This window comes from Gossypium raimondii, chromosome 6 (assembly GCF_025698545.1).
Source record: "Gossypium raimondii isolate GPD5lz chromosome 6, ASM2569854v1, whole genome shotgun sequence".
NCBI lineage: Eukaryota > Viridiplantae > Streptophyta > Magnoliopsida > Malvales > Malvaceae > Gossypium > Gossypium raimondii.
Genome location: NC_068570.1, coordinates 58,330,849 through 58,344,565, shown reverse-complemented (window position 1 = coordinate 58,344,565; position 13,717 = coordinate 58,330,849). Strand labels below are relative to the sequence as shown.

At 31.6% G+C, this 13,717-nt stretch overlaps 2 protein-coding genes across 3 annotated transcripts; both read left to right on the top strand.

Annotated features, from left to right (window-relative positions):
* Positions 1-794: 794 nt before the first annotated feature.
* Positions 795-4,115, top strand: LOC105774180 (cytochrome c oxidase subunit 5b-1, mitochondrial). The gene is made up of 6 exons (XM_012596563.2): positions 795-1,188; positions 1,357-1,442; positions 1,852-1,905; positions 2,953-3,019; positions 3,169-3,248; positions 3,745-4,115. The coding sequence occupies exons 1-6, from the start codon at positions 1,038-1,040 to the stop codon at positions 3,805-3,807; spliced, it is 501 nt and encodes a 166-aa protein (XP_012452017.1). The 5' UTR covers positions 795-1,037; the 3' UTR covers positions 3,808-4,115.
* Positions 4,116-9,209: 5,094 nt separating this feature from the next.
* Positions 9,210-12,534, top strand: LOC105774598 (uncharacterized). 2 transcript variants are annotated; one of them, XR_008196708.1, is made up of 9 exons: positions 9,210-9,387; positions 9,509-9,623; positions 10,541-10,577; positions 10,739-10,808; positions 11,029-11,133; positions 11,214-11,364; positions 11,529-11,671; positions 12,048-12,141; positions 12,229-12,246. XR_008196708.1 is itself a non-coding variant. In XM_012597142.2 (9 exons), the coding sequence occupies exons 1-9, from the start codon at positions 9,357-9,359 to the stop codon at positions 12,311-12,313; spliced, it is 771 nt and encodes a 256-aa protein (XP_012452596.1). In that variant the 5' UTR covers positions 9,224-9,356; the 3' UTR covers positions 12,314-12,534. The 2 variants fall into 2 exon arrangements, 1 of the variants encoding a protein (XP_012452596.1); XM_012597142.2 differs by having other exon boundaries at positions 9,224-9,387; positions 11,529-11,611; positions 12,229-12,534.
* The last annotated feature ends 1,183 nt before the right edge of the window (positions 12,535-13,717 follow it).

Genomic DNA, 13,717 nt, shown 5'->3' with positions numbered 1-13,717 from the left:
CTTATTTAAACAAAAAAAGTTTAACCACTTGAATTGAGAATCATTCCGAACTAGAATTTTTTGCCCAAAAATAGGGAGTGTTTGAGTAAAAATATAGGCTCGAAAAATGGGCTTAAATAAAAAATAATGCCCATTTTTTAAATGGGTTAGACTTCAGGTAAGCTTTTTTTAGTTTAGGCCCACACCGGCCCGAATTTACAAAAAAAAATTTGCTACAATTTTTTTACTATTTTGCCACTATTTTTTCATTTTGCTATCATTTCACTATTATATTACTACTATTTTATTATAATTTTTGCTGCTATTTTATAGGTATTTGCTTGCTAAGTTGCACTCATCTTAGTATTATTTAAGTAATTTTTTTATTTGTTGGGAAACATATATCTTTACTATTTTTAGTATATTTGATGTATTATATTTTTTAAAATTTATTTTTAGATAAAATATAAAAAATTTTAATATTGGCGGGTCAAGCTCGAACTTTAATATTTTGATCTGGGCAGAACTTCAGTAATATTGTAGGCTTATTTTTCAAATTGAGTAAAGCCCAAATTTAAAAAACTAACTTAAATTTTTTACTTGACCCAACCCGAACTTAACCCTGCCAAACTCTACTCCGAAATCATAAAAAACCAAAAATCAGGAAATCCTTTTTAACATTCATATTTTTCATTAATTTTTATAAAATTTTATTTAATTATTGAATTATTATTGGACCGGCATTTTCCACTAAACATGGCAAGATCACCCGAACCACACGAGAACCCCAAAATTCTCTCCCCCCCCCCCCCCCCCAACACCAAAGTTCGCACGTGTAACAAAATTGGAGCGTGCAAAATTGACCCAAAGAAGCAAACCGTTAACCTTCCATCGCCGGCTTCAGCCCTCTCCATATTTCTTTGAAACCCTCATTTCCCTCATTTCGCCGTTCCTTTTGCACTGAACAACGAATTTTTTGGGGTATTTTTCAAAAGAAGCGAAGGCATCACCTGAGATAAGGAAACACTTAAAACCCTAAAATCTTAGAATTCAGAAATATGTGGAGAAGGCTGTTGACTTCACAGCTCAAAACCCTAGCCACAGCTCCATGCAGATCCGCTTCTAAAACGGTGCCGCTTCCATTCAAATCTAACGTTTCATCATCGCCTTTCTCCTATCTCCTCACACGTCACTTCTCCGCCTCGTCAGGTAACCCTAAATTTCCGTAGATCCTCGCCAACGAATCATTTTGATTTTGTCAACGAATCATTTTGATTATTAGGTGTTGTGGGTGGAAATTAGAAGAGAATTCGTATTCGATATTGATTAATGATTTTTCCGGTGTTCTTAATTTTTGGACTGGTTTTGGTTGTGTAGCGGCTAGTGCTGTAAAGAAGACGGTTGAGGATGTCATGCCTATCGCCACTGGTCATGAGCGCGAGGAGCTTGAGGTTGAGCTTCAGGTGATTTGCTTTTTCCTCCTCTACTGTTGCTATTTGGTCTTTAAAATGTGAGAACTTTTATGTGATGTTACATTTCTGCGATAGACAATTTCAGTTGTCGACTATATTTAGGGGTGAGCGGTCATTAGGTTTGGTTTTGAAAAGTCGAAAACCGACTTAACTGATGTTCTGAAGATTGTAACTAACTAACTAACTGACTGGTTTTGGTGATAACTGAACATAATAGAATAAAAAGTCAGCTAAGTCAGTTAAACCAATACACAGACACACATTGACTTCAGTTGTTGGCTATATTTTTATAAGCATTATGGCTACATTTAATATACTGCTCTCTCAGTTTTAGGCCACTGCTTTCTCATTCTCATTCCCATTCTGATTTTTGTTTTTTGTTTTGTTTTGTTTTATATAGGGAAAGAAAATCCTTGAAGATGTGAACAACCCTGTTGGTCCTTTTGGCACGAAGGTTAGTATGGGTTGCAAAATGTCATTCGCATTGTATAAAAATTGGAGAATTTGTATTGGACTGTGCGTGTATCATCTTACATAGAAGCAATGATAGATGGTTTTTGACACAATTTTTTTTAAAAAAATTTTGCTTAAAATTTGCCATTTTTTAATGCAGTCATTCCTTTTTTCTGTTTGTATGTGATTTTCTGCATAGTTTCATTTACTTGGATTTCTTGTCCAGTTAAATGATTTATGTTTTAACTGATGTTTATATATCCTGTAACTATTTTTGTCCTTAGATTGCTATTCTGATGTCTCATAATGTAACTAAATGTTTAGAAAACGATGTTACCAGGTGCATTATTTGGCCATTTTATCAGTAAATTGCCTTTTGATGTTATTAACCAGTTGGAATTGCCTAGTGTTTCTTTCCAGCTATTTGTTGGCAATTATGTTACCTTTTGGTTCTTTATTCTTTTTTGGTTTCAAGTAATGAATATTAGCAACTTTGATATAACTTGTATGAGTCTTTAGATTTAGTTTCCCTCAAGCAAGGGGTTCCTTTTTTCTTTCTTTTGTCAGCATGTCCTCTCACTGGTGGGCTGCTAGTCACCAGTAGACTAGAACTAGGGGAGGGTGATGTTGAATCTAAATGCAAAATCTGGCTGTCAAAATATTTTATTCTTAGGTGACATTAGGATGATTTGGTTTAGTTTCGCTTCCTCCATTGAGGTTCCACCACTTATCTGGAAACGCCGGAATATTATAGATATCAGACAATGCAGATAAAGGAAAATTGTTTCTACATTCAATGTTTTATTTTCTGAATGTGTTAAAATTTTTTGAGCACAATGTTTATCTACTATATTGTTGTACTGCAATGTTTTATGCATTTATGTTAAATCGTGGCTAACTAATAATCTTCTTCTGTAAACTTATCATTTTGAGTATGGGCTTCTTTTTTATGGTGCTAAAACCTTTCTACTGGAAATCTGAAATAATTGACCTTTTATGAAATCTTGATTGATGTCATTTTTTGACATTTGATTTTATCTGCTTTTAGGAAGCTCCTGCTGTTGTCAAGTCCTACTATGACAAGAGAATAGTTGGATGCCCAGGAGGTGAAGGAGGTATGTTTCTTTCATCAAATCTCTGTTTCTGCTCATCTTGGTCTGAACTGTGTGTCTTCTTGTATGCTTTTTCTCTATAATATACAAAATTGTGTCATTCGGCTTGAACTAATATAAATTCATTTGACTGTTTTAAAAAACAAATTCAGAGGACGAGCATGATATTGTCTGGTTTTGGCTGGAGAAGGGCAAGCCACATGAATGCTCTGTTTGTTCACAGTATTTTGTGGTGAGTAGATCTATTTGAGCTCATGTCTAAATGTCTATTTCTTTGCATTCAGTGGGTCCATATCCAGTTTAGATATTTCTGTTAGCCCATACATGGATTCACCAATAACTCTAAAGATTTGAATTGGTTGTTAATGATCTGGGGTGTTATGGAAGAAATAAACAATCTGTTAGATTTAACTACAAATGTTTGAGCTATATGATATTTTATAATTTTTCCGTCGTCCCTGAAGGACGCAATTGAAACTACAATGACATTCAGATTTTCAGATATACATGAATTGGTTTGAGGTTAGGGTCATAAGTGCTATAACTGAAGTGAGACATGGAGACCTCAAGGTTGACAGACATTTCATCCCATTCCCTTAGGTTATTGCCCTGCAATTCAATTTAAATGAAAATAACACAAGTAGCATTCTTACCATTCCAACCCCAATAGTACAATGGTTTTTCAAGCATCGTAGCTTTTCTTAACTATATATGTTGATGTTTGGCAGCTCGAAGTTGTGGGCCCTGGAGGACCTCCAGACGGACATGGTGACGACGATCATCATCATTAATTGCAGCTTTCAGGTTTATTTTTTCCTATTGGAATAAAATTGGAGAGGATGGAACCAAGTCCAGTTATAGAGTTCATTGCACCTTCAAGTGTTTAAAAAAAAATCTATCATGTTTGGTTTTTGATTGGCCCTTGGTCTTGTTTGGAGATGGTATCTCTATTTTTTCGGTTTTTCAGGGTGGTCATCTTTTTGAACTATAAATCATCTTAGGTTTAACTTCAATGATTGCCAAATAATTGATGGCTACCGTCCCCATTGTTTCATTACACATCTTGGTGTTGAATTTTGAAGGAATCTTACAGGTTTAATCGCTTTCGGATTCTTGCACTTCCTTTTTTTTTCCCTTTTAAATATTAATTAGGTGGCTAGGAATTGTCGTAGTCCTCAGTTAGATTATCAATTGGATGGGTCAGGTTGATTTTGGGTTTTGAAACTTTCCAATCATTTTCGGGTTGTGATCATTTCAGGTTTGTATAAATTCAGATATGGTTCACGCCATTTTTGGGTTTTTTTTTTTGCATATTTTTCATGTCTGTTTTACTTTCTATGTTTGGGGTTCGTGGTTATTCACAATAATATTATCTCTTAAGATTTAAACACGTGTTCTCTCTTTGAAAGCAAAATATGCTTTATTACTACATACAACACTAAATGAAAATTTTTAGTTTGTGATTGAACAAGTGAGATTCTTTTTTATTGTCAAATCAAGTTTGGTAAAGTTTGGGTTTAGGCTAATTAGGTTGATTATCCAGAATTGCATTAAAATTAAACACATCACTTCAGTGTCCTAATCTGTTAGGAATTGGGACCTTTCTTTGTTCTTATTGACATGTTACTGTCCATCAAATGTACATACCAAATTTCCAAGAAAGCCTTTTAGGCAAATATTTGGTATGAGATTTTAGGACTTAGAATCATCCACAAATATACACTGATAGTGTCCCAAACCTAATATACTCTCAATTTGTTGCTGCAAAAATGGAAATATGTTACCCTGTTATTTGTAAAGTGTCCTATTAATATATTCCTTTTAAAGAAAAAAAAAGCTGCCTCAATACATTTTCAAGTATTGATACCATCAAAATATCTGACAGTTTTGAGTACTTACTTAAAATAACCTATTATTCATTGTATCCATTCCATTTATACCTAACTGGATTAGTGTCCATAATCAATATCAATTCATCATGTGGGTGGAAATTAAAATAAAATATATTAAAATTTATTAGTAGTTAAAAATATGGGGTTTTTTTAATTTTTTAATTTAAAATGGTGAAAATCATAATATCCATATAATTATATATTTTATTTTATAAGTTGGTTTCTTTGTAATTTAAGTGACTAATTAGTATAGATATATTAGACACTTAAATTACATATTTATTTTAGAAAAAAAGAGTAAATCTTAAAAATTAAGTATTATTAGAAATAAGTTAACATTTTCTTTAAATAAGTTGCGTGCATGGATTAGCAGGAAATTTCCTTCAAAAAACTAAAATTCAAAACATTCATTTCAGATGAAAAGACTTGAAAGACTGTGTGCAGAAAGATTCAGAGAAAATCATAAAATGTGTGATATGGTGTATAAGGATATAATATTCAAAACATAACTTGTCAGTTGTCCCTTCAATCACTGATCTTTAACCTACATTCACTCATTAAATTATGTTTCCTATTCCGAAAAATGTTCCTAGTAATGACAAAAAGAAACCCTAGCTATAATACCCTCCTATGCATCAAAGGGAACCAGCTTCTTCTTCCTTTCTTTTTTATCTTTTGGTATCGGGTACTTATATAAGACATTAACCAGATATGGATTTGAGTTGGGTGGATTCCAAAACGGAAGACAAAGCTTTCACCCCTGGTTCACAAAATATTAGCTTAAAATTTTAATTAAAAATATCAAATAATGTACGGCTGAACTCAAAGTTAATGGAAGAATAAGTTTTCTAAAACTATATATACATTAGCCTTAATAGATGATTGCCGATTCCAGTGATTAGTTTGATAAACTGGTTCTATTAATTGATTTGACAAATTAATAAGTAATTAGTAAAACTTAATTGATATATCTAAAATGACAATTAAGAGTATAATACATTTTATTATTAAATATTTATTTGTTTATAATACACTATTATCAAGAAATTAAAACATCAATTATGGAAATTATTTAGTGAATATTTTTAAAATTTAAATAAACAATTTTTTAACTTCATTATTTGTAAATATTAACCTTGTGGAAATTGGTGAATATTAAACGTGTATCAATATAATTGTAAAATATATTGTTAGTGATAATTATGTCACGCTCTGAATAAACATGTCAAGTAGTATATTTCAATTAATATAAAGTTGTATAACAAATCATTTTATACCAATAAATTAAAAATAAATTAAGAGTAAATAAGTATTCAAAAAATAGATACATATGATAAAAATGAGTAATTTTTGAGCAAGCATAGTTAGATATATCATTCCACATATCTCATCCCAAATCAGCTGTGAAAAGAGTTGGCCGTCCCAGCGTTTTTTGTTTTGGAGGTCTTAGCTCAACAAGTTCGTGCAAATCTCCATTCACCATTTGACTACCAATTCCTCTACTTGTGCTCGAATCAACTAAAAAAATCCAAAATTCTATTTACCAAACACCCCATTATATTATTCATGCAATTCAATTTTCTTTTGTTATTATATATTATTCACGTAAGACTAAGCAATTTCTTTTTCTTTTCCTTGTTTGGAATACTAAAACTATTAAAATTTTATTTTATTTCTCTAGGAATTATGAGAAAACAATTGAATTGATCAATTTTCTATTGTTACAGATCTATCACTAAAAAAAAGATTTTGATTTTCCTAAAATTTCCGATATAAATGAATTAATAATATTTGATTAGAATTAAAATGATAGATTAAACTGATTGAATCAAGAATTGGTCAATGTATTAATCTAAAAATGATTAGAAATTAGAACATTCAATTAAATCGACGATTAAACTATATTTTTATTTTTAATATTAATATTTTAATAATTTTGTAATCGAATTAACCAAACCAACAATTCGATAACCTAATTGATTGACTCTTATCGCTTAGAATCAACTCTATTTTCCAGCATCAAAGTAAAAAAAGGAAAAAGCATCGAGACCAAGCCTATATTTCTCTATAAACTAGTATGTAGGTTCATCTTTAACCCACATTCACTCATTAGTTTATGTGTTTTTATTTTTTCACTGAACACGAAAGATAAAGTGAACCCTATAGGTAGCTGTTCCTGCATGGTTTTCAACAAAAAACGTCTTCTCAATCCATTATATCTTGTACCACAATATTTTTTTTAATATTAATGAATAAACCATAAAATTTATTATGTATAATGAGATAAAACATACGATGTGAAAACTGAAAACCCTTTTTTTTATTTTTTTTAAAAAAATCTCCTATGGAATCCTTATAGCTTTCATTTTCACTGCATTTTGGGAGCCAGCTTTGCAGATGAAGTAGAAGAAGAAAAAAAAGATTGTAATTATTCTCTATTTTCTTTTTTGTAATTTAGTTCAAAAGATTCCAACTTTTCAACTATATAGTTTTATTAAACACAAATTGGCTGCTGTATTATTAATAAATTAAGCTACACTCAAAGGGTAGTGCAAAGCAGCATATGTTGTCTTTCAGCTATATAAACCCTAAGAATCAATCAACTAAACTCTAAATTTTTATCATTCCTATATGTATATATGTATGTACACACTAATTGATTAATTGATTCTTGCCCCCATATGAATGTCGTGGTAGGGTAAAGGAGGAGTTGACAATTAAAAAGTTCCCTCAATTTTTTCTCCAAAAAAGAATAGGAAAAATATATAAATATTGACAAGTTGACCTATATAAGACAATAGATGTCACCATTTAACACACTAACCAATTATGGACTGCCATGTCAATTTTTTTCCCCTGAAGTCAACTAGTTAAATATAGAGTTTGGTTTGTTTATGCTTAGGAAAAAAAAAGTTTAGAGTTGGAATCTAATCTTTCCTAAAATATCATGGAGTTAGATTGTATTTTATCTTCTTTACTAAATAAATAGATAAATAAGTCTTTATATATTAGATAAAAGAGAAAATTAGTCTTTTATTAAAAATTTATCCATTTTTACTATGTGGCACATTATATGTAAATGTCTGGTTATTCTATCGGTCCTAGTTTTTAACTGTATAAATAGATGAATTTTTAACAAAAGGATCAATTTACTCTTTAATCTAATGTACATGGATTAATTTACCATTTTTAAGTAAAAGGAAAAAAATACAATTTACCTTCTAGCACAAATACCTTTGTGATACTTTTACCCAATTGACAACAAGAAGATGATATAAAGGTGGAGTGCATATATATATATATATATTATATATGTATATATATAAAGCTGCATTTTTAGGTGGATACTGACGGGATAACATGGGCTAGAAACACTAACTTGAATGGAAAATGAGAAAGCAGTTAAAATGGTGGGTCTACAACTCAAAATCAATAGTAATTTTTTTGGTATTTTTTATCTTTGTTTTATTGTTTATGTTTAGGGCTTATAGATGTTATGTTGTCTATAGGATTCGAGTCCTCATTTTTTTATAATATAAATTACCTTACCATTACATTGACAGTAAAAAGTTTAAGGCTTGGACTTAATATACTTATGGTGTTGGCCATGGATATATAAACAAACAAAACTTTTATGGTGGGACTAGGAGTATTCAGCAAACCAAATATATTATAATGGCAAACAAGAAAGGAGATAGAGGGAAAAAAAAAAAGGCCACATGCTTTTTTTTCCTGCTGTGTTTTCCCACATAATAAAATCCCAGGAATGGAGAAACTACATAGTTTATACATGTGTAACATGTATATATATATGTATATATGTATGTATGTAATTATTATTTGTGTCATTGATACCTTTCAGGATATATCTATTATACTAAAAATTTGTAAGGATGTTATGAAAGTTGAAACTTCTATGCTTTTTCTACTTAATGGGGGTATCAATCAAATCATCAAAGAATTCATAAACAAATGATTTCAGAAAAAGAAAAAGAAGATATTTCAAATATATAGTTAATGCTTTTTTCTTGTTTTCAGTAATATTCTCTTGAGTTGTTTCTGTGGGGAGATTTGCTTTTTATTTATTTTTTAGCCACTTCCCAACAAGCATAGATTCTCACTATATTGTTACAAATCTCTATGGAGGGATGGGATGTTTGTGCTCTTGCCCTTGCTTGGATCCCTATGCTATATGGAAAAGATTTTTTTATTTTTTTATTTTCTTTTAAACCCTTCCTTTTCAATGATGCCTTTTTTTTTTTTTTGAGTTTTCTAGGCAAAATTTTAGGCTACAAAAATATATAGCCAGTTGTACACAGTACTCACCTGTTTTATTCCATTATCACACACACACTCCTTCCTATATTTGCTTATAAATAGGCAATACCCCTTGGGTTTCTTCATTGTATCACTTCTTTTCAGTCCTGTTAAAAAACAACAACAAAATCATGAGCTATTCACATTATACCATGGCTTCTGGTTAGTTATGCTTTCTTTCTCTCATTTCAGCTTTCTTGAATTCATTTGTACTGTTCTTAGCAATGGTTTTTAGAGCGTTGTAATAGCTTGAAAACTCCATTAATGGTGTTAATGTTTTTAGGTAGTAGAACTGGTAGAAGGACATTTGAATTTGGAAGGACATATGTGGTTAGACCAAAAGGTAAACACCAAGCTACTATAGTGTGGCTTCATGGCCTTGGTGACAATGGCTCAAGGTAATTGCATGTTAGCCTTTTGTTATATTGCCTCAACCAATACATTGAAACTTTAGTATGAAAGTTTATGGTGAAAGTAAGATAGAGGAGATAGCATTTTGCTTCTTCTACTAGGCACATTAGTCTTTATACATTAGATTAAAGACTAAAAATTAGTATCTCAGCGTAAGGCACACACGTCACTGTTTGGTTATTCTATTAATTATTCCAGCTTTTAATAGAAGAAATAGATAAAATTTTTAATAAAAATGATTAGTTTGCTCATTGATCTAATTTACAGATACAAATTTATCTATTTTTTAGTAGAGGAAAAATATAATCGACACCTAATATAGAAATCTCTATGATATTTTTACGAAAGTTTATACATATATATATATATATATATCTAGTAGAGTGAAGCTGTTTTGATCACTGTTTAACTCAACTTCATTCATTGAATTCAGATAAATTTTACTGTTCTATGGATTTAATTTTATCTCAAAACAAATAAAGTTGTTTGAGAATGTCAACATCATTTTGTGTTTTTCCCACTGTTTGAGTTGTTTTCTTTTTATTTTTACTGTCAATTGGAATAAGTTCTATGGAGCAAAACAGTGAAGCTGTGAAATAATATTCAATGTATAAATATATATATTCTTCTGCTTCTGTCTCATGTGATGTTAAGCACTTAAGCTTAATTTGGAAGACTTAGAAATGTCAAAAAAGAGTATATTCCATGTTCATAGATAATGGACCACAAATTAACCTGTTTTTTTTCTGCCAAATTGGGATAAGAAAATTTATCTTTTCACGAAGGATATTCATTATATTTTTCTTTAGTAGTATAGTCTTTTCAGTTAAATACTTTCTATTTTCTTACCTTTTACAATATAAACAACACTTCTTCAAACTTTTGTTCCTAATTTATTTTGCAGTTGGTCTCAGCTCTTGGAAAGTCTTCCTCTTCCAAATGTAAGGATGCTTTCAAAAATTACTTTTGAACTTAATTTGTTTTTGATTTGCATATTGCTTTGTCCTACTTAAAAGCTCAGTTGAATTTGTTGAACTATGACATACAAGTTTGATCATCCATGATTTTCATATATATATATATATATATATATATATTTCAGATAAAATGGATTTGCCCAACTGCTCCTACTCGTCCTGTGGCTTTACTAGGGGGATTTCCTTGCACTGCATGTAAGAAACTCTGGTTTTATCTTATCTTACTCGAACTTGGTGCGAGTGCTGAACATGGGTACATATCTGACACGAGTATGGTCAAAATTTTAGAAGGGAATACTTGAATGTCATATAACCATGTACATGTCAGACATGTATGCCAGACACTTTTATCACCTGGTTCGTGAAGATGTCAATGCTTTGGCACTCATAATTATTTAATTGCTTGGCATATCAGGGTTTGATGCTGGTGAGCTTTCAGAAGAAAGTCCAGATGATTGGGAGGGTTTAGATGCTTCAGCAGCACATATTGCAAACTTCTTGTCAACTGAGCCATCTGATGGTATTTTAAACTCTCCATGCCATTCCACTATATATATATAGATTGGTTTTTGAAACTGGCGTTTGCTTCCTTTTTGACAGTTAAGGTGGGTATTGGAGGCTTTAGTATGGGTGCTGCAATGGCACTCTACTCTGCAACTGCTTGTGCTCTAGGAAGGTATGGAAATGGTATCCCATACCCTATCAACCTTAGAGCAGTTGTTGGGCTTAGTGGATGGCTTCCCGGTTCAAGGTACGACATCTTATGTTACTCTGGTTCGAGTGTGAATATTTGGAGGATACTTGAACAATCTATCCCCATTCCTGTGCCCAAATACATGTTGCAAATCATGACAGAGTCTGAACCTGTATCACTTAAGTGCCATACGAGAACTCTAATCAGGTGTTGGCTTACAGGGGCTTAAGGAACAAAATACAAGTATCACATGAAGCTGCAAGGCGAGCTGCATCCTTGCCGATTTTGCTTAGCCATGGAACCTGTAATTATCTTTTTCCATGTTTAAGCATGACATATTGCAAAAATAGCACACAATAGAAAGGTAAAAGTACTATGAAGGATCCTGAACTACAAATCGGATTGCATTTTTTCCGTTCTACTAAAAAAATAAACAAATTAACTACTGTATGTTAGATCAAAGAGCAAATTAGTCTTTCTATTAATAGTAAAAATAGATAAAATTTTTACTGAAATAACTAATTTGCTCTTTGGTTTAATATAGAAGTACTAATTTACTCATTTTTTTAATAAACAAGACAAAATACAATTTAACTCCTAATACAGGATCCTCCACTTTTACCCAGAAAAAATATCATCTAAAGATGCTCAAAATACATTGTTAACATCCCAACATGACAAAAGTTTTGCTTGTTTATTCAACCAAATAACCATTACCACGTTATAATCTTTTATTACAGGTGATGATGTTGTCCCCTACAAAATTGGAGAAAAATCAGCTCATTCATTGAATATAGCAGGATTTTGGAATCTCACTTTCAAAAACTATGAAGGGTAATAATAATCATTTAGGCCTTTTAAAAATATCTCATCATGAAAAACATCTTTTAAGTTTTTTTTGGTCTGAATTTGACTGTTCAGGATTGGCCATTACACAGTCCCTAAAGAGATGGATGAGGTCTGCAATTGGCTTACTACAAAACTGTGTCTCGAGGGATCTCGTTGAATGTAACAAAACATCAGTTCTTAGTTTGAGAAACGAACAATGGCAGACACAAAGACAAAAACTACATATGTACAAGTAGATGGGGTATATGGTATAGTTGAAATTAGCCTTAATTAACTTGTCCTCAAAATAAAAGTTTTGGTTTCTTTAAAACTTTAAATCCAGGATGTAGATCTGCAATAACTTAGTCTTAGTTAATGAGATATAAGAAATTAGTCCCATTTGGCTTCTGTCTCCATTTTTCGGAACCATCCGGGTTTCAAGACATCTCCTCTACATTGCCCTGTGCACCGGGATTCGCTCATTTTCTTGGTGTGAAGCTACATGTGCCGGTTGAACTAAATAAACTTAAAGATGACAACCAAATCCCGGTGCATAGCGTGAAGCAAAAAAAGTATTGAAATTTGGGTCGTTACAGTTTTACAATATGATATTATATACAAAACATAATTATTTCATTTTGATCATATAACAAATTTTATAATATGATACAACAAAATAATACAAAGGCTAATATTTGATCAATTTCTTGATCAATTTCCTTCCCTTTTTCCTCTTCTTCCAACAATCCAAGAACACTAACAGTGTCACCTGTATGTTGAACAATCTTGCTCACTCCTTCCCCGATGCCTTGCACTACTTTCCTTATCCCTCGGACTAAACCGCCACCCTTTGGTAGTGCCGCAACAATCGACTGCATCGATGCACCAGCAACCATGCTGCCAACATAATCATCCGCTGTAAGCCGATTGCCTTCGTCACAAGCACGAACCGTGTTTGAATCAGAAGATGACATAATTTTCACACCAAAAGATAATCTCTAAATTCTCAATGTCCTATTAAAAATTGTTGTAAATGTATGTATATATAATAGCCAATATATACAAAACCAAAGCTACTTGGGTTTTACAGGTAGCCAGCCAACTTAGGATGTTTTGACATTGTTAAAGCTGATTCGTTGCTATGTTTTTATCGTTGTAAATTTGTACGCTTCATCCGTCCTATACTGTTAGTACTAAAGTTTTAAATAGAAACCATCTTATGTAGAACACCATGCCATTATTACTTGGGCACGTTACAAAGTTAAAAAGGTAATTTTGGATACCGTGAAATTAATAATAATAGTAGTTGCGATTTGTGAGTATAGTTACTTTAACGGTGAGATTAAAATCAGTTATGAAATATATATTTAGATTCAATTGTAACAGTGAAAAGAAAAGTGAATTAGAGTGTGTAGGCTAACTGGCCGATGGGTCTCTGTTGACCAAGCAATTTCTTCTTCTATTGTTGTATGAAAGGTTGAATCTGAATTAATTACGATTTGCCAAGTGCTGATGAAAGCTTGAATTGAGATCACCAGTGATAAAAATAGGGTGCATTTGTTGGCTATAAATTTGTTTTTTA

Bases quoted from the DNA above. Each gene is read 5' to 3' on its own strand.
- LOC105774180 (XM_012596563.2), top strand. From the start codon at position 1,038: ATGTGGAGAAGGCTGTTGACTTCACAGCTCAAAACCCTAGCCACAGCT. The intron at 1,443-1,851 runs GTGATTTGCTTT...TGTTTTATATAG, and splicing joins AGCTTGAGGTTGAGCTTCAG to GGAAAGAAAATCCTTGAAGA. The intron at 3,249-3,744 runs GTGAGTAGATCT...GATGTTTGGCAG, and splicing joins TTTGTTCACAGTATTTTGTG to CTCGAAGTTGTGGGCCCTGG.
- LOC105774598 (XM_012597142.2), top strand. From the start codon at position 9,357: ATGAGCTATTCACATTATACCATGGCTTCTG. The intron at 10,578-10,738 runs GTAAGGATGCTT...TATATATTTCAG, and splicing joins AAAGTCTTCCTCTTCCAAAT to ATAAAATGGATTTGCCCAAC. The intron at 11,134-11,213 runs GTATTTTAAACT...CCTTTTTGACAG, and splicing joins GTCAACTGAGCCATCTGATG to TTAAGGTGGGTATTGGAGGC.